This window comes from Diabrotica undecimpunctata, chromosome 6, assembly GCF_040954645.1.
Source record: "Diabrotica undecimpunctata isolate CICGRU chromosome 6, icDiaUnde3, whole genome shotgun sequence".
NCBI classification, from domain to species: Eukaryota; Metazoa; Arthropoda; class Insecta; order Coleoptera; family Chrysomelidae; genus Diabrotica; species Diabrotica undecimpunctata.
This window is the reverse complement of record NC_092808.1, coordinates 47557104-47579238: the sequence shown is the minus strand read 5'-3', so window position 1 is coordinate 47579238 and position 22135 is coordinate 47557104. Positions and strand designations below refer to the sequence as shown.

Here is a 22135-nt window from a genome sequence, read left to right as displayed (position 1 = left end):
ATTACATCGGTTTCAGTTAGAACTAATACCTGGAAATGTTTGAGACACCTAGTTCTTGCATCAAGGTGACGGCATTATATATTATTTATTGTGACTTAAGTAAACAACTAAACATATGGAAATAAAACAGGAAGATAAAAAAAACACCATTTAAAGATACCATTAAAGTCTTACAAAATATTCCGTTTAGTTTGTAAGCAGACTCGGTTAAAAAGGCACAACTCAAATTTTGCAAGAAAAATGATAACAAAAGCGAAAAGAATAGCAAAGATACAAGAGAAACAAAGTTGAATATAGAAAACTAAATAAAAGAATTTCAGCAGAAATTAGAAAAGATTTAAGAATATATAATCCTAATGTAATTACTTAAACAGTAAAAGAGAACAAAGAAGATTCACACAAAGTAAAAAAGAAATATAAAAGCTGAGAGACAAAGACGGAAAGGTCACAAAAGATAAACAGGACATTGTGAAAATAATTAGAGAGTTATATAAAGACCTGTGTGATGCCAAAGACCATGACTCGACACGAGTAAGCACTCTCATAAATCAGGGATCTGAAGTACTTTTATCGTTTACAGTTTCAGAAGTAAGAGCAATTTTAAATGGAAATAAAGAAACGTCGGTCGCTCGGTGATGATATACCCAAGCGAAAGATTTATAACCAATATGCTTTGCCCGTACAAACTTATGAAAAAGAGACTTTAACGCTGACGTAAAGATCCGCAAATAAACTCAGAGTTACACAAAGAGCCATGAAACGTGCAATGCGTGAGCCTTCGAGACCGCATAACAAACCTACAAATCAGGCATTCAAGACGTCATCGAAAGAATCAACACGCAAAAGTGAAACGTGACGAGTCGCTTAGCGAGAACACAAGATGGACGGTGGACAGGACAAATATGGAATGGAGGTCCAGAACCTGTAAAAGAAGCCGAGAACGACCACCGACTAGATGGACCGACGACGTGAAAAGAGTAACTGGAAACTGGCTACAAGCGGCCCAGTGTAGAGAACAATAGAAGATACTGAGGGAGACCTATGTACAGCAGTGGACGAGATTGGCTGAGTGATGAATTAAATGAAATATTCGATTCTATTGTTTAAAAACCATGGTGGTATTCGATTGTTACTAGAAAATATTGATTATGGTTGTTTGACAACTGAAAAAATCAAGTAATTAGTATTGATATTAGCGTTAATAAATCTCAGAACTATAACTAACAAACCCATATCGCAGATTTAATTTAATTGGTAGTAGCCCAATACTCTTTTTCTAGCACTACAACACGGAGTGGGTGTTCGCTGACTTTACAATATGTCTAAAAATATTAGCTATCCACTACATCTGTGTTTTTCCCAACCAACGGCCAGTCCATCTCAATATTTCTGACTGTATTATTTTTATTATATCTTTCTGGTTATATAATTCCTTTAAATCCCGATTAATTCTCACTGTATTGCTGTGTGGTATTATCCTGATCCGATCCATATATTTTTCTAAGAATTCTTTCTTCTGTGATTTTTAATCGATTCTCTTTTTGTTTTATCATCGTTCATGTTTTAAATGCATTAAAATTTTTCGTTATATGTCAAATGACTGAATGATACATTTTTTACGACGAGAAAAATACATTTTTAGATTTCATTATTTAGCACATAACAACAGCGATTGCCTCTTTGTATTCTGTTGTTAATATCTTTATATTTTTGTGATCAGAGGTAATCGTAGCTCCCCAATAATAATTATTAGAGAGCTACGAGCTATTGTTCTGTCCTATTCTGTCTCGTGGTACCCTCTGGTTTCTTAACTTTTTTTGGCCAGAGTAGAGTAAGGGCTACCTGTGCCAGACTAGAATTTAGAATTACAAACGCTACTCATGAATAAGTAAAAAAACAGAATACATTAAAAGAAAAATGTATATAACAATGATTCTTTAACATGGGGAGAGGAAGGCTTTGCTTACTTTTGCTGACAAGGGTGATAGGGGGAGGTAAATAATTGTAATAAATCTGCTTGAGTAATACTTAAACTAAACGGCCCATAAGAAGTGTCACATATTATTCAAACCTAAAAGAAACGTCTCCAAATGGTCATAGATTTCCAAAATGGTTTCCACATGGTCAAAGATCAGAGATCTTTAGTTGAATCGGCCTTTTCTTCGCTTGGTGCATGAACCGATAGCTTCGAGATGTTGCCCAGACATTAAGTAGGAAGTGTTGAAATTGCTGGTTAATTAATTAAAATAGCAAAAACTGAAATAAAATATATGATTGTAAATAATAAAAAATTGATTGGCATAACTCATAAATCATCAATTCGGAGGAGAATCGCACTTTCCATTTGTTGAAATGAGTAATTGGCAGGTAGCGAGGACAACATCGAAACGAGTCGCGGGAATCGCGACGGGAAAGAAAGAATTCTTTGATGCTATAGTATAGATGCGCTCATCTCGAGTTATTGTTAACTTCTGCCTAGTTCTTGGAGTAGAGACGAACCCTCTCACTTAGATGGATTAACAAAATAAAGCTGTCATCTCTGGCTTTTGTTACAAAATAACCTATACATCCCCATTTTAAGAAGTGCAATAATTTAGATAAGGTTTCAAGAAAGTTGATCCTTTAAAATCGTTTTGTGCTTTCGGGATAATTAACGACAAGTGGTTCTCTAAACTTGACAAACATTATGAATATGCCAATTTTACCGTAGGAATTTAAAAATATGAAATAAAATATAAATTAAAAATATGAAATTAAATAAGGTCATATGTTAAAATATTAAGAACAATAAAGCAAAATATTTAAGTAAATACTACATACTTTTCCAAACACCCAGTTTTTGTCTTAGCCTCACATAACAAATTCTTTCATTTATTAGCTTAAATTCCATGACAGAACACAACATTCTATTTCGTATAACAAAAAATCTTCTAAATTCATTTTGACTGTTGATTTTTTTTTCATATTTCTTTGGGATAGTTCTCCGAAAAGAGAGTTAGAGGTACCTTGGAATACGATGGAATACGACGAAGAACAGAAAAGACCTGAATATTGAAACCAAAGAAAAAAGACCTGGATATTAGAACCTTGAATGTGTTAAGCTGGCTGAGGCCTGCAGCAGCAACAAAAACAATAGAACAACTTGGCAGGAATGGCATGGATACAACAGCTGTGCAGGAAATAGAGTTTTAAAGAACTTGAAGACTTTGTAATTGACTCGATTCATATTTTAATCTATTGTACAAAATATCATTATAGTATTTTGTAAATGAGAATGTCAATTACAGAAGTTGGAATGCCTTATTTTTGAAGCATAAGAACACTGTTAAATTTCACATCCTGGACATAAAACAATAGTAGATGTCTTCCAAGTAAATTGCGTAAGAATTGACGCTTTATTTTTTTTTATTAATAAAGTTTTCAGCGCGGTCTTTCGATTTAAATATATAAGAAAACAAAGTGTGTAGGTTTTGCTATTAAAAATAATGTATACAATACTAACCTGTAAAACTTGTACTCCCCTCATTGATTGAATAACTAAATCTTTGACACCATCTCCTGTCATATCTATACATTTAATCCCCAATACGGGACCAGTCACTTTCTTTATTTCTTCTAACCACCAAACATTTTCCAAATCTCGTTTATATAGCAATATTTCCTAAAACACAGAAAAATTCAAATTAGGCTGTAGATCGAATTGGGCTGTATATATATATATATATATATATATATATATATATATATATATATATATATATATATATATATATATATAGATATACAGTGTGTCCGTAAAGTATGGAATAAATTCAATATTTCCTAAATGAAAAGCCTTTTTAAAAAAATCTAAAACACGTCGATTTTTACATTTAATGTTCTACATTTTACAATAAAATTTCATTATACAAGGTGATACACATTACAGTGATGACGTCATCGGCTCTTTTTTTAAATGTAACACCCTTGTTGTTTAAATAATCTAGTCACATAAGGGGTTAAATGGCAGTTTTTTATATTGAATTGATTGCAATTAGTGGTTAAATATCAGTTTTTTGAGGATGTTTTGGATATCCATTATTTTCAAAGATGTTTAATAGTAAGTTTAAGTTTCCGTTCATAAACTTTTCGTCTCTTATATGCCTTACCCTATTTTTCATTGTAATTACTGTATTAAACTTTTAATGAGTCGTATGATTTGAAAAACAATTTTTAAATATCTTCCAGATTGTGGTGGCTATTGATACCAATCTATCATTATTTTGTTAAGTTACTAAGTTGCCTTGTTCGGATTGTCAAAGTTGTTATGTCGGTCAAACTTCATAATGGCCCAAACAGAGAATAATAAAACTGGTGAAATTCCATTCCACTCGATATAAATTTTCAGCCATGCTGATATAGCAATTCTTATAAATATATTTAACGGTACTTCTTGGGAAAAGAGCCCGCTGCTACCTGCCTATATAATTTGGATGTTATCAGAGTTAGTTGAGAAAAAGCTATTACCAAAGTCAGTCACAAAATCTAGTAAGCTGAAATCGCTAGCTCGCAAAATACTCGCTTCGCTTATTAATGTATTATATTTGTAACTAAGTAGGTCGCATAACATTATTATTCATAAATATTATCAAGCCAATCATTTATAGTAATCAGTGTTTCCTAAAACCGCAGTTATAATTTTCATATAAACACTTCATTTATTCAAACCAGCAGTGTTGACAGTAGTTCGCTTTGAACATAGAAACGACATTTCGCTAAGCAATTCTACTTGTAATTATATGCTATAGTGAAAATAGCCCCAATGAAAAGTGTAGTGAAATATCCCATATCACATGTGCTTCCGGACAGCTATCAGAAATCGCTATTTAATCTTAGCATTAATATAAGTTAGTGTTTAATCTGTTTTTCATTCCAGCCCTTGGCTGGTGGTCCTTCGTCCTTCAATTCTTTAAATGAGTTATTGTTCAACCAACAACACAAAAGTGACTGTACAAAAAAGAAAGATTTGCGGCAGTTGACCACATTTAAAAACTGGGAAACAGGGCACCATTTTCACTACCCAAATGTCAGGGTTTTAAGGTAAGAAAATAGTAACAATAAAAGATTATTTTTTGAAATGTAACACATCAATAAAGAAAAAGAGTCAATAAATTACAAGGTTAACACGGGACAGTTCAGCAATATCTACTGTAATATTCTAAATAATTTAAATTAATTTTACTGTATAAACAATAAAACATTTTAACAATCCAGTATATTTTTAACATGTATAAAACTGACTACTTCTATTGTTTGTTAAATATAGACTTGTATTTTTTATGTTTGTTTGTGTTTTTAATCACTAATTCTACACATAAGTGATATTGTCTGTCAGTACAGTTTTGAACATGGAAATGTTTAAAACACTCGTAATTCTATAGAGTTACTATAGAGTAATTCTATAAGTTTACTATAGAGACGTAAAGAAAAAAAAGGAGTTTTATTTACAAATATACAACAGACCGCATACCTGGTATATATGTATATGGTAAATACTATACTATATATGGTAAATAAATATATTATTTAAATAAATACCTCTGAATTGGTTCCCACTAGAATTTCTTTTTTACCATCAAAATCGATATCGTTAACCTCACAACATGTTAGCATACTAAAACTACTCAATCTTGGTAAAGTTGAATAATTAGTAAGTCCATATTCTAACACATCGCTAAAATAAAAAGGCATGAATTAATAAAAAATATTTTATATTTAGTAACATCGTTTCAAATTTTTTTATAAAATTGATGAAAGCCACACTTAATAAAGACCAGTAGTGGACACAAGAAAAGGTATATGTCAAAAAAATTCATGGAATGATGCACTATCTTTTTTTTATATTTTCTAATATTTTGTAGAATGTTCCTATGGAAAGAAAATTAAATCCTATGAAAAAAAAAGGGATTTAACTCTCGAAAGTACATATTTAGAAACCCCTTTAGCCGAAATTTTAGCTCCCTAAGAGACCTCAGTTGTCCCCTATCGCAAAATATGTTTTTCGAAAAAAAAAAAAAAAATCTGAGCGAGCCTTTGGTTGCTTTAAAAATCGGAATACATTTTAATACCCAAAAACATTGTGATTTTTTTCAGATTTTTTGGATCAAAATTGAGCTTAGGAAAATTTTTTTTAGGTTTTAGTAAATAAACTTATAAATCATTTTATTTCTTGTAGTTTTTCCGTTCGTTTGAATGGCGGGGTTAGATTTGCCATTTTTCTCTCCGAAACATCCTCGAAGTTCTAAAAAAAACCGTTTTTTTTTTTGGATTTTCTCCATGTTTTTAGCACATAAACTCAACTGTATGTCAATAAATAAAGATTTTTGATTATTATTTTTTTCTAATAGCGCGATCGGGTTTGCTACTTTCAGGCCAGAACATGCTCAAAATACGACAAATCCTGTTTTTTTTATATTTCCCCCATGTTTTTAGTACATAACCTCAACTGCATGGGAAGTTTTGATCTATTATTTCCGTTTTTTTTCTAAAATCAGGGTCATATTGGCCATTTTTAGATATCTCAGGGCTTCTTTTACTTACCATTTAACAAAAAACGTGGCTTCAAAGTATTTTTATAGGTTCCCTTGAAGAAAGAGAAGACAATAGGACAATAAATGTACAAAAAAAAAACTATGAAATTGTAGCATTTGCATTTTCCTTGATATATATTTTGAAATCCCCTTGTATATGTATTAAATTGAAATCCCCTGGAAATACAGGATCAAATACAGGAAAGCTTATAAACTAAGGTACTTCTGAGAATCACCTTCCCCTTAAGGAATAGTTGCTCACTCAATTTGTTCATATAAAAATAACGTACTGGGGCCTGATGATGGGGCAAATATTGTAAGCCTTGAAACCGGTAGCCCAAAATCCACCAACTTTAAAATAAAAACTACTTAAGATTGTGAGTATTGACTCACAATATTTTCAAAATAAATTTCAAAATAAATTAAGTATTATAATTTTAGAATACCAAATAAAAAATATACTATACACAATTATCAGAATAATGAAAAATCAAGCATCCATCAAATCATACATCCAAAATTATCAATAAAAAATTAAATAAACTTAATATCCAAATCAAAAACCTCTTATTTTATTCGTTCATTTACTTCTTCACTAGTGACTAAAAAATTTTATATTTACTTTAAATTTGAATTAAGAAAAACACACAATTAAAAACAAATAACTTTAATCTAAATAGATGGTCGTGGTTAATAGTCTCTTTTAATTAAATGACAAAACTAACCTTTTGTTTTCAAAGCGGCTGACTCCACCTTATTCTCCTTCGATTGTGACCTGTCCACCTCGATCGTACTATCGTTTTCGATAAAACAATTCTACAACAGCATTAATCTTTGCCTAACTCCTCACTCAACCTACTAAGTCCACGAAAAACTCCTTCTCTTCCGACACAAGGATATCTCAACTGATCTACTTGGTCAAATATAAACTATACACCTGGTTTTTTACTTACAGTATGTCATATATTTCTTCAACTTCTTTTGCCTGCTACCACAGTTGGAACTTTTTCCACAAACACAAAATACAACTTTTCACAAAATTTACTTTTTGAAAACTCTGCTAATTAGCACCGTCGTATCAGAAAAACTGTAGTGTCGTCTCCGCGTCTTCAAAAGAAAATACCAATTCAGGACCAGTCAATTCAATACCATTTCAGGTAGGACTCACACCGACCCGTGAAACCTTTATCTATATTTTCTAAACCAATCAGAACGCACAAATATCCCTCTCATCCAGCCGTTTTCTACCAATCAAATGTGAATGTTGTCACAAAAAACCCTCTGCTACCAAAACCTCATCAATTAACATTTCTTAATAAATATATAATTATTTTATATTAATAAAATATAATATTTAAATGATAATTGCTCGGATAAAGGGGAGAGGTGGACAAAAATCGGTATTTGTCACATTTAAATGTTATGTGTTTAAAATACGAAAAAAAAAAAATCACCGAAAAATGCAGAAATGCAGTTTTTTCAAATTTAGAGTATGCTTCAGTCTGAAAAGGGCCAACATGATACTGCTATTAGAAAAAACGTCGACGAAAAAAAGATAGATGACAAATCGTTCTTCATTCACACGCAGTTGAGGTTATGTGTGAAAAACATGGGAAAATATCAAAAAAGGGGGTTGTAGTATTTTGAGTATGTTCTGGCATGAAAATGACAAACCTGATCACGCTATAAGCAATAAAATATATCGAAAATCGATATTTATTGACATTCAGTTGAGTTTATGTGCTAAAAACACAGGGAAAACACCAAAAAAATGAGCTTTTCGAATTTTGAGGATTTTCTGGAGAGAACATAGCAAGTCAAACAGTGTCATTCAAAAGAACGGAAAAAATACTCGAGAAAAAATTATTTAAAAGTTTTCCAAAAATTACCTTAATATCCTAGATTTTTTTTTTGAAAAATTCAAATATTTTTCATGAGCTCAATTTTGATCCAAAAAATCTGAAAAATATTCAGTGTTTTTAAGCCTTAAAATATATATTCATGAATTTTTTCAGATTTTTGGTCATTACCATATTTGGACGCGAATACTGTCCTGTATTTTCCAGATAACAGAACATCATGACTCTCGATTTTGAGTTCTCTGAGCGGACAGAGTTGGGAGTATACGGGCGTGAAAGAGACGTAAGTCAAACCAGGCTCGCGATTCCTCTATATCAGTCTTTGTGGCTCAGATCTTCGCGGTTTGTGCTCAGGTGCTAGTTGATAGGGCAGGCCTTGATAGGAATAACTCTATCTACTCAACAAGGTCAACTTGAAATGGGTACCGGGACACTCAGGTGTAGAGCATATCGAACGGACCGATGTACTAGAAGACGGGGCTCGTCCATTCTGCCTCTAGAACCTGAACCTGTGATTGGAGTGGCCTACACTACTAGTCGGAATAGTTTGTTCTAAGTAACTTTTCTCGCGTAGCTTGCAGGACTCGCGCGCTAGAGATTGCATGCTAGGCCCCATGTCGTGAAGACTTTCATGCGTCTCACAACTCACCTCGTCTTAATTAACCGTAGGACATGCTATTTGGCGATCAGTAGGCTTACTGGCAACAGTAGATTTAGGTAACATCTACAACTATTTGGACTGGTAGATAAAAAAAGGCGTGGCCTATGTCAACAGAAAGAGAAACTTCGTCTCGTGCCCTCTGCTAGTATCCAGCACTAGCCTACCAGACATGGCAAGACCATGGTTTGGCGGTTGTCCAGCCAAGTTGAATTTAAATAATATAATTTAATTCTACAAAAAACTGACTGATATAAGTATAGAAAGTGAATAAAAAGTCCAAAATACAATAAATTTCTCTTGTGTAAAACTTGTCATGTTTAAATCTATCACAACCAAACAGATAGGATACGTAATTCAGATTTATTCTACTTAGTTTATTATCCGATCTTAGTAGTAAGGAATAAGTTGCTTATATAATAGTAATAGTCCAAAGTAGATTTAGTAGTACATTTAGAGAGATGAACCTCCTTAAATGTAAAAGCTATGCCTGGATCATAATATGGATCAGATCATTAACTGCTAAAACGAACTACAGGCTCAAACTACATACAAGTAGAAAAATACATCAGACAAAACAGCTAAGGGTTAATAATGCAGAAGAATTCCAGATAAAACTGATAAACAAAGAAAAACCACAAAAATATTAGGAGACATAAATAAAACATGGAATTGAAAAGCTGGATATATTCAGCGGAAAAAGAGTGCACACCGTGTAAAATCCAAAAGAACGGACGTCAGGGAAAACTTTAGAATTAGTGGAAAAACGAATAGATATGCTACAACATACCACAAAATAGGAATCCACGCTCAAGAAATGGCGGAACTAAACAGAAGAATAAAATATATGTGCACCACAGATAAAAACAACCACATAAATAAAGTGTGTCAAGAACTGGAGCAACATGCAAACCGCCATGAACTATTTAAAAAAGTTAAATATTTGGCCCGAGAGTTTAAGCCATTCAAGACCATAGTAGAGAAGTAAAAACCGATATAGAGAATATTGCAGAGACATGGAAAAATTACTGCTTAGAATTATACAAAGACACTTCACAAGATGCATCAGTCTCAGACCACAAGAAACATACACTCAGAGAAGTAGGACCAATACTTTTACGAGCTGAAGTAGAGAAGACTCTCAACCAACTAAGAAACAAAAAATCCCCAGGCATCGATGGCAGACTAGCGGAGACTCTAGATACTCTAAAAGCAATATGTGAGATTTGCGTGGATTTAATACTGGATATGTGCAACATGATATGGATCACAGCTGAATGGCCTGATAAGTGGTGCAAATCAACCTTTATCTCTATCCATAAAAAAGGATCACTATGTAACGAGTCCGCCACTTCAATAATCCTTTCATCACTTTTAAATAAAATATTTAAATCAACATTCATTAAATATCCTTTAGTAACTTTTAATTTCTAAGTTGGCATTAAGCAGCGACCCCAAGCGACAGTTTTGGAAAACTATATATATGCTTCTCCGACTCGTGTCACTCTTGTTCTGATCGGGGAGAAGTAAAGTGGTTTTAAATCAGTAGGCGGCCCAGGGACGTGCTGGCTATTCTTGTTTTAAGAATATTAAATTTTGTTTTTTGTTTGGAAGAAGAGAAGTTGGAGGAAAGTTTTGGTTTTTTTTGTGCGTGTACCGTTTGGTTTATAGCCAATCTGAGCCATAATTATCAATAAAAAAAAGGAAAAAGTATAAAAACCATCAGCCATTTTGATTTCTAAAATATTGTCATTTCTCCTTTGATAGTTGATATATGTATATCTTTCATTTTTCATAGCATTTCATTAAGAAATATTCTAATTAATAATATAAAATCATATGTCAATTTTATATTTAACTTCCCAGCCTTAAAGGCATATAATTATCTATCATTGTTCAGTTTCTAAAAATATTCTGTCTCATACCGTTCTTTTACATTCTAAAATATATCCAGAGCATGCTTTTCGTTAAAATTATCTATTAAATCAATCCATATCACATAAAATATTGTCAAACCATTCGAAGGTTACATTTTTACAAGTTTACAAGTAGACAGATTTGTATACTTGGGCACACTGATAACCAACAATGGTAATGGCAAAATCGCAACAGCTAAATTGATTAAAATATAAAAAGACCGAACAAAAACCAGGAATACGAAGCTCAGGTTAGTCAATACCTTTATTTTCCCATTGCTACACATGCAGCTGAAACGTGGACTCTAAAAAAAAATGGATAGGAGTAAGATACAGAACATAGAACCAACCTGTCAATTCTGAAAGAGGTTCATATAAAAGACAGGCTATTAAAAAGAGTACATCGAGCATACCTAATTTACTTAGGCCACATAACTAGAAGAACGGGGACCATGGAACCATTGGTAGTAGAAAGAAAGGTAGAAGGCCAAAGACCAAGATAAAGATCTCCAACACGATGGGTACACCAAATGAACACTGGTCAGAAAAAGAAAACTTACCTATGGCACAGGATCGCACCCAATGGAGACATCAAGCTAGCCATATTTAGAGTGTCACCACGCCCTGACAAAGTTCCAAGGAATGAGGAGGAGGAGGACATAATTTAATTAATTTTGATCATTTTTTTTTATTACTTACTGTATTGTTAGTAATACTTACTGAAATATAAGACAGGGTAATATAGTATTTACGACCACTAAATTAAGTCTTCTGTCTCTAAAACCAGTCTTCGTAAGTAGTTTAAGGCCTTCAGGCGGAGGATCTTTCTCCGGACTAATATGCACTTGAGAAACATAATTTCCAAATCTAGTTGAGAAATTATAAACCACTTTGTTAGTTTTCACGTCTATCTTCAGTAATTTGATGTAGCCACACTCACAAGCGAATGCAGTTATTCGTCTGAAAAATAAAAGAAGATAGTCTATAAAAATAGTAGTCATCATATATACCACTAAAGAATAAAACAACAAGATACGTACGATTAATCATAAGTTCATTGTGTTCAGTTTATTTGTTAAAACAAACGGTTCTATTACATTTTCATTCAAATCTATCGCTTCATTTACACTTTTTATGGAATAACGTGTTGAGATTATTTTTCCACTCATGAAAGTAATTAACATTAAGGGTTAAAACATATAGCAGGTATTTTTGATTTGAAATTACGGGATTGTTATATAATCTTAGTTAAAATAGATCGCAATATGCGTCTAAAAGGCATTAAACAACATAATATTGCGTATTATTTCAGTGTATTATCTATCCGGTTACTTGAGTATCCATCAAAACAAATTCAAAATATGTTATTAAATTCTATTATAAGACTGCCAGATTTATTTAAACAACTAAAAATGTATCCGCTGTCTTCCAACCAATGGAAACTAACTGTCTACCTTTAATGAAAACTAATAGACCTACTCAAACCGTTTTTTAAAATGCATCGTGTATATATAAAATCACTACAACACTAAAGTGAACAAAATAAACTGGGATATGCGGATGATCTGGTCATCTTAGACCAAGGCAATTTAATGACACAGTCCCACACTTGATATTATTCCCAGAAGTCAAAAATTATGAAGTTTAGAAGGATAAATTTAGAGGGATTCTTCTTCAAAAGGTGCCTATCTTCTATAGTGATGTTAGCGACCACATTGACCCATCTTATTCTTTTCACAGCAGCTCGAAATAAATCAGTTGACGTTAGACGAGACCATTTCCTAAGATTGACCAGCAAGGTTATACCTCTACGTCTAAGGCCTCTCTTGCCCTCAATCTTTCCCTGTAGAATTAACTATAGAAGTCGGTATTTCTTATTACGCATAATTTGGCCGAAGTAAGCCAATTTTCTGTTCTTTACGGTGTTAATAACACTTTACGGTGTTAATAATACCGTAAAGAACAAATTAAATTAATTTCTTTGTCTTTTCTTAGCCTCTCGAGAATAGTTGTGTGTTGTATATATGAGACTCTTAACATACGTCGGTAGCACCACATTTCAAATGCCTCTAATCGTTTTAAGGCATTTTCTGTAAGACAGCTTTCTACACCGTAGAGGACACTAAAGACGTAACATTTAAGAATTCTCATGCGTATATTAATACCTAAAGATAAGCTGCAGAGAATCTTCCTAAGACCGTTAAAAGACCTTTTTTAATACGTTTTTATATCGTAGCTACGATCCCAGGTATCCTTAATATTACAGCCCAAATTTTATCCACTCTTTCTAACGGTGTATCGTTTATTGTAATTTGGGCGTTTATGTTCGTATTCTTATTAGATCATTATTTTTGTCTTCCTACAATTTAGTTTTAGGCCGTATTTGTAACATGTTTCTACAACATTATCCATCATCCTTTGGAGCCCCAGTGCACTATCTGCCAGCAATACGGTATGGTCTGCATCCCAAGTTGGCTGTTTACTGCAATAAATCTGACTTGTCCAAGGCTTCTCTAAAGATGTTTTTAGAATATATGTTAAATAATGCTGGTGACAGTACGCAACCTTGTCTAACTCCCTTTCCGAGTGTGAGGATCTTCTTCTTCAAGTTCCATCTTCTATCGAATGTTGGAAATCATCATTTGACCGCCGCTTTAAATAGTTCTGCACTACTGCATTCAAACCTGTGAAAATATGGGACAGTTCATTTTCGAATGGCATTGTTGCTTTATGTTGAAGATATAAGTTAGAGGGATTAGCTACTCTAAATTTGAATGATACAAATCTAAATTTGGTGAGTGAAGTAAAGTATCTTGGGATAATATTAAACTCGACGCTTACTTGGAATCAGCAGGTAAAACGAATAACCTAGAGAGGGTTGGTGACTACCTTAATGACTAGCTCACTCAATGAAAAATGTAGGGTATAAAAATGTAAATTATATTGGATTTATATTCATCCTCAAATTCACAAGGTGCAAATCCTTTCTTGCCTGGGACCTACAGGAACTCTGAGAGGTCATCAACAGAAGCTCTAGAGTCCCTCTTCTGCACATCTTCATAAGGGGATGGGAGAATGGGCTATAGACTGCGAGGAAACCTGAGCAATTTAATGGTGAGATTAGGATATAGCATCATAATAAATGGAATTTCAAGATACCATTTGGACAGTGACTTCTGACCATATGGTACCCAGATAAAGACCTAAAGTATCTTTTCAGGTCGACATCTACTCGGGGGCAGAGGAAACCGACAGAACAATCTAAAAATATAAAAGGGCCAAATGAAAAAGCTTACAGTAGCGGTGGAAATGTAAACATTTTTATTTCATTAGTAGAATATATCTCTATATTCCATGCAGAGATTTCTTGCATTGTACAAGAGAAATTAATATGAGATCTTTCGAAATGCAGCGTAATGAACATACTTAAGTGTCACACTGGTATAGGTTCCAGGTTACCGGCTAATACGTGACAATGAAAGAGCTGATGCACTTTTCGGAAGAGGATCGTTACAAAATAGGTACTTCGGTCCATAGCCAGCAGGAGGAGGAGGAGGAGGAGAGCCAAAATGCATCGTCCGCGATCGGAAAAGATTAGATCCGAAGACAACATAACTGGCAAAATGTACATATATTGGTTCCATTGCAAGCTGCAGACTCTGTAGCAGAGAATACGGAAATGGGTATCATGAATGAATGGAAGATGCACAATAAACCAATTGGCTGCAGTACGACCGGTTTATAACTTGGGTCTCGTGATTATTTTGATATGAGTATGTGCCTGATTTGTTTGTGCTCCTTAGTAGATGGATTTGATATAGAATTGTCTATATCTATTGATTTCCATCCGTGTGGAGTTGTCTATCTCCCATCGGACGCGTCCCCACGTTTTGCATAGGAAATGCCCTAACCGGTCCTAGGGCAGGCGGGAAGGAGGGAAATAAAATACCTCCCGCGAACCAAAATAGAATAAGTTATGGTAATAAGTCTCCTGGTTAAAGATTGGGCAGTGGGTTAACTCCTCGCTCCCATAAAACATTACTGTTTACCGAAAATTTCAGAAAAATAAATCGGACGGATCTTTTGGCAACGTCCAGGCAAACGAAACAAGATTATTAACATTAAAAAGGCAATGAAATTGTTTTCTTATGGCATGTCTAAGTTAAAAATGATGTTTACATGGGATTAAGCCATAATTGACTGTAATAAAAATTACATTTTATAATTTTTATTTAAGGTTTCGATTTCCACTTCGGAAATTGTTTTCAAAAAAGATTATTTTAAAGTAGTAAGATTTTATTATAACCAAAAGTTGTTTGGCGGTTATTGTTTTCCAAATTGACGGTTAACTTACTTGGCCTCGATCTTGTAGGCATATAGTCATGCTTTTATCTAACTCTGATTGTTTTATGTGTCTATGTATTATGTCTTCATGAATTATATGTTTATGTATTGTGTGTTGCATAATGTATTGTGTATGCTTGTAGATGATGTGACGCTACTTTCTATTTATCACTTAATATTGGTAAGTTCTTGTTGCTAACTTCTTCTTTTAGTATTGGCAACCAGCCAATATTGATTTTTCTCTTTTTCTAGTCTGTAGCGTGACTCGACAAATCGAGACGCGTGTAGTCATCTTGCGGTATACCGTAATGTACATACATAATATACATACACGACTAGATGGATTTGACTAATTTTGATTTTAAAATAATTGTATGAAATAAAATTAAATAAAATCATAAAAAATTAAATAAAATTATAAAAATTAAATAAAATTAAATAAAATTAAATAAAATTAAATAAAATAAAATAAAATAAAATTAAACAAAATAAAATAAAATTAAATGAAATTAAATGAAATTAAATGAAATTACATAAAATTATAAAAAATGAAATAACATTGAATAAAATTGAAAAAAATAAATAAAATTGAATGAATAGTAAGTTATCTAGTATACTTATGAAAAATACAACTTACTCTGAAAAATCTTGAGTATAATATACATCTATCCAAATTACGGGACTTGGGGTTTTAGTAAATTCCGGAAAATATTCCTGATTGTCTATTTCTTTGTAATTGTGTTCCTCATTGTTTTCCCTAAATATATGTATTTGATTGTCGCTACCGGATAAAACAAAAACCACCTAAAATAGTGTTTATTAATTTGTTAAATTAATTTATATACAAAGTGGACCAAAAGTTTGGAAACGCTTAATTACCTCTTATATGATATGGATCGTCAGAATTATACAAAAACAGGGATATATATGAAAATTTGAAATTTGTAACGTTGCCAGATTGAACAGATTTTTTTGATATCATTAGTAACTTTGGTTGTTTAAATACAACACCCTGTATATTGTACCTTTATTGAAATCTTCACTTTGATACCACTTGCAACAACCGTATACAATACTTTCGATTGTATGTAGTCAGGAACATCTAATTGAGACGCTAATCGTCTCAATAATATTTATTATTCAAACTAAGTACAACTAAATTTTAACATTTAAAAGTTTACTAAACTGTTAAATTAATGTCTACTTAATCTTTGTAATAACTGGATTTTGTAGGGTTTAAATGAATTCTTATGTAATACACGCAAGACTGAAGAAGGACCTACAATATGTACTTGTGCAGCTCTGTATCAGGATGTACGTGGAAACAACGTACAACGAAATCTGCATCATCAACGAAACTCTGCATTAAATCTAAAGTTTTATTGCAATTTATAACAGTTTTTGTTCTACTCATGAAGCATGTTCAATCATCCCGCAAATTCTTCCAAATTTTTGCCCTAACAAAATTCTTTCAGCTACGCAAGAACCCCAAACACTGTTAATGACTATAGATTAATCAGCTTAATGTCACACTTATTAAAAATATTTTTAAAGATTATACATGCAAGGATATTTAGAAAGTGCGAAGCGGATATGAGTAATAGACAGTTTGGCTTTCGTAACGGCTTCGGAACAGTGGAAGCTCTGTATAGTTTCACAACTCTTGCCCAAAAATGTCGAAGACCAACAAAAAGATCTTTTCGTTGCGTTTATAGACTATGAGAAAGCTTTCGACAAAATCTATGTTAAATGGGCAGTTGGAAGCCAAAGGCGTTTGGAGTTGGACAAAATAAAGTACTGTAAGAAAACTTGCCACCAACAGAAAAAAATTTCCTTAACTCTTCATATAATAGGCCTTATGAAGCAGTTTGTATATCTCCCACAAAAGACGGAAGACCTTAAGAAACAGTTTATCCAATTTCTACCAAAAGACGGAGAATGTTTCCAATACTTCATTAAAAATTTTCCAGGTCTCTCGGAGGCGAAATTGAAGGAAGGTATTTACTATTTAAATGGGAATAAGCCATAATTAAAGGTTAAAGTACGTTTATTGACGATTCAATTTCCACAATTGTGGCTTATTCCCATTTAAATAGTAATTACTTTAAAACGCCACAAGAAAATAGCTTCAGAACAATATGAAGGAAGGTATATTTGTTGGGCCAGATATCAGAAGACTTCTAGTCGATCAAGAGTTTGCCAACACCATGATAGATCTCCGAAGAGAAGGATGGTTCGCATTTAAGGATGCTGTGGAGACATTTTTGGGAAGTAATAAAGATCAGGATTGCAAAAAAATAGTCAAAAAAATGCTCAAGACTCTTCAAGACTTGGGTTGTCTCATAAACCTAAGGGTTCATTTTTTGCACTCCCACCTAGACTTTCAACGAATTTCGGAGCAGTAGAGAAACGTTTCCATTAAGATATAAATCAGGTGGAAAGAGAAGATATCAAGGAAAATGTAGCACAACAATAATAGCCTACTGCTGGATGCTGCACAGGGACATTCCAGATAGTATTTATAAGCGAAAATGTACCAAGAGGAGCCTCACAATAAAGAAACGAATTTGGGTAAAGTCAGCGCATCATAAACCATATAAATCAGTTAAAATTATCAAAACGGCTTTAAAAAAAAATCGGTATTTCATTTTCAACGGTTCATATAATATTGGGTTCTTAGCCCATTATTAAAATAAACAAATACATGTATAAAGTGAAGTGTAAACAATCTAAGAAAATGAATGAGCAAAAGTAAAAATCTAGCAATAAGTCATTACAATATTCCACACAATAGACTTCAAAAATAGAGATACATATCTATTTTTGATTTCAAGTAAGTAAAAGTCTACTACATATTTGAAAACATTTAATCAACCGTACACATACCTCTTTATTTACTATTTTGTCTTCATCGAAAGTTACCAAGTACATGTGTAACAATTTGTAAGGAATAAAACTAAGTTCGACATTGAGACAACTTTGGGCTATATTTTCAATGTTCAGTTCTTCTGTTTCTTCTCCTGAGTAAATATTTAGGTAAGTATCTAGACGTCCTTCTGCATCACTACTATTCTAAAAAAAAAATAATATAAAATAAAAAAATGTATTGCACAAAATAGCATCGAAATAGCATACACAAGATACTGTACATCCCTATATACATCTGGTACTGACACTAATTTGATGCATTGGAAAACGATAACGCATTTGTCCAACAAAAATCTAATATATAATTAATTATGTAAAAATATCGTTTAAAATGATACCCCCGTTAAGATACGCAAAATGACCTCACTCCCAGAATTCAATTTTTTCATTCTCTTAGGTTCTATGTGATTAAAAAATAAGACTCAATGTAATTTTAGCCCGCCACCTCACTCACCCACCCTCTATCTCCAAAACCGTAAATTTTTTGTTTTTTTTTTTAGTTAGGAACTAAATTTGCTAGTTGTGTTTTTTAATTGAAATGGGGAGCACGGAAGGAGCCTCCACGCAAGTGATATTATAAGAACAATATGTCACTGGCGCTCCCTGGAAACGCCCCTCGGGCGGCCAATCCTTCCACCACTGGATCCGAACAAAGTAACGAGAATCAACGGCTCTTCTCAGAGCCTACACTGACAATGATGACCATAAACATTGAGGGTATTACTTGTAACAAACAGGAAATTTTGTCTGAACTGTGTAAAATCCACAAGTGTGATATATTATGTATACAAGAGACTCACCGTGACATATCAGCACATAGACCTAGCGTTGAGGGAATGCAGCTTATCATTGAACATTCAAGTGCAAAACATGGAAGCGCCATCTTCGTGAGAAGAGATATTGATGTAACATCAGCTGAAAAAACATGCTACAACGACATTGAAATACTAACCGTCGAAATAGGAGCCTGCACAGTGATATCTGTGTATAAACCACCCCAGAGAGACTTTGTTTTCTCCCCTCCAAAAAATTTCGCTTCTCAAAAAACCAGATTCATTCTGGGTGATTTTAATAGTCATAATGTCCATTGGGGCTACGCTTCAACTGATAAGAATGGAGATCTTGTGGAATCGTGGGCTGAAAAAAACAACCTGGCACTTCTACATGACCCAAAACTGCCCTATTCGTTCCAGAGCAAAATATGGAAGAAAGGTTACAACCCTGATCTCACCTTCATCAGCATGTCTTTAGAGGACCGTTGCGTTAGGAAGGTATATAAGCCTATACCGAAGACGCAACATAGGCCCGTGGGAATAACTGTTTACAGCGCTATAAAAGCTCCCAAAATTCCTTTCAAACGAAGGTTTAATTTTAAAAAAGCGAACTGGGCAAAATTTGCTGATGAATTGGAAACACAAGTGAAAAATATAGTCCCGATCCCCAAAAACTATGACGCGTTTATCAAACTTGTAAAACGAATCTCATGTAAACACATACCCAGAGGATGTCAACAACATTACATATCTGGTCTGAACGATGAAGCAAAAGACATTATGACAAAGTACACCGAAGAATATAGTAAAGACCCATTTAGCGAAGTTACGGCAGAGATAGGGGAGAGACTACAGCAAACACTAAGTGCCTCCAGACAACAACGGTGGAGCGAGACTTTAAGTAAAATGGATATGACGCACAGTAGTAAGCAGGCTTGGAATATGATCAAAAAACTTAATGGTGATCCCACAGAGATGAAAGAGCTATGTACAATAACACCAAATCAGATAGCCCACCAACTGCTTCTGAATGGCAAAACAAACAATCGTTGCAAAACGCCAAAGATTATAAGAACTCAAGACCAGGAAACAACTCTCTTGCGAAACTCATTTACCATCGAAGAGCTCAAAAATGGTATTGACTGTATGAAAAATGGAAAATCACCTGGAGTGGACGAAATCCTAACAGAGCAGATAAAACACCTCGGGCAAAAAGCGAGACAATGGGTGCTCGATCTATTTAACATCTGTCGCTCTACCTACCAGATTCCAAAACTGTGGCGTAAATCAAAAGTAGTAGCCCTTCTGAAACCTGGGAAAGACCCTGAACTACCGAGTAGCTACCGTCCGATATCCCTGCTATGCCATTTGTATAAATTGTATGAACGTCTCATTTTAAACCGCATCCAGGAAAAATTAGATGCAAAATTAATCCCACAACAAGCAGGCTTCAGACCAGGTAAATCATGCACAGGCCAAGTGCTGAACCTAACAGAATACATAGAGGAGGGATTTGAGCAGAAAGACATAGTGGGAGTAGCCTTGATAGACCTCACAGCGGCCTATGATACGATAAACCACAGAACCCTGCTAACTAAGATCTATAACACTGTGCTTGACTACGACCTGGTAAATATCATTAGATCACTGTTGTGTAATAGACGTTTCTACGTTTTGCTAAATGGAAAGAAGAGCAGATGGAGAACCCAAAAAAATGGCCTACCTCAAGGAAGCGTTCTGGCGCCGTCCTTATTTAACATCTACACCAACGACCAACCAATGCACCCTCAGACTGAGAGTTTTGTCTACGCTGATGACCTTGGTATAGCCGTAAAGGGGAAAACACTCACACAAGTAGAGTCGACAATGGAAGAGGCTTTAAACATGATGTCAACTTACTACAAACAAAACTCATTAAAGCCAAACCCTACTAAAACCCAAGTATGTGCATTCCATCTCAACAACCAACTAGCGCATGTAAAGCTGAATGTTTCTTGGGAGGGACAACGCTTGAAACATATTGATAAGCCCAAATATCTTGGAGTAGTACTAGACCGGTCACTAACGTATAAATTCCACTGCCAGAACACAAGACAAAAGGTTTCTACGAGAAACAACCTTCTCCGGAAACTTGTAGGGAGCAAGTGGGGTGCAAACCCCCAGGTCTTGAAGACAACAGCTGAGGCCTTATGTTTCTCAACAGGGGAATATGCTTGTCCCGTCTGGGGTAGATCTAGACACGCCCAACAAGTCACCACGGCGTTGAATGAAACATGCAGAATAATTACCGGTTGTATGAAGCCTACCCCCTACCCCTACTGTACCGGGTAGCTGGATTCTCATCACCAGATGACCGTAGATGCGCCTCACAATATGTGGAGAAGTTCAGGCAAACTTTCGATGAAAGGCACCAATTATACGGGTTTGACGAACCACCAGGAATCAGCCGACTTAAATCAAGGAAAAGGTTTATGAGAAATGTCAGCGTCGAACCACCCGAACTGTTCCCCCCGCATCCAGAACGACCTAATGGAATGAACCTGGACTGGAGAACCTGGCAGACACTGAATCGCATACGCACAGGTGTTGCCCCTGTAAAACAGAACCTCATTAAATGGGGCATCAAGACAGACAGCGACGCACTTTGTGAATGTGGGGAAATACAGAACATGGAGCACCTGAGAGTATGCAGACTTTGCCCATCACAGTGCACCCTCGATGATGTATGGCTCGCAAATACAAAGGGTGTAGACGTAGCCCGATATTGGACAGAAAAACTGTAGTCGGATCCAGACACGAAAAAGTAAAGTAAGTTAATTGAAATACTGTATTTTTGTTCATATTTGTGTGTATCAGTTGAAAATATAAAAAATGCCCGAATACAATCTTAAGCAAATAGGTACAACAATTATTTTTTTAATTTACAGATGCCAGAAGTAAAAATAAAGTGAAAAAATAGGACCCAGTAAAGAGCAAATTAAACTAGCTGTAGCTGCCGTTAAAAATGGAATGAGTCAGCGGAAAGCCAGCGTCGATTTTGATGTTTCGAGGGCAACCATTCAACGAATATTTAAAGTCGATGAAAACG

At 34.2% G+C, this 22135-nt stretch overlaps 1 protein-coding gene across 1 annotated transcript in view; it reads right to left on the bottom strand.

Annotated features, from left to right (window-relative positions):
* The window catches only part of LOC140442646 (KICSTOR complex protein kaptin-like), a 43320-nt gene that overhangs the window by 3419 nt on the left and 17766 nt on the right, over positions 1 to 22135 (bottom strand). Inside the window, exons 3-7 of the mRNA XM_072533645.1 lie at positions 18233 to 18418; positions 15984 to 16150; positions 11723 to 11962; positions 5578 to 5713; positions 3503 to 3661 (exon numbers count right to left, since the gene is read on the bottom strand). Coding sequence (XP_072389746.1) covers positions 3503 to 3661; positions 5578 to 5713; positions 11723 to 11962; positions 15984 to 16150; positions 18233 to 18418 — 888 coding nt within the window. The remainder of the gene's footprint in view (positions 1 to 3502; positions 3662 to 5577; positions 5714 to 11722; positions 11963 to 15983; positions 16151 to 18232; positions 18419 to 22135) is intronic.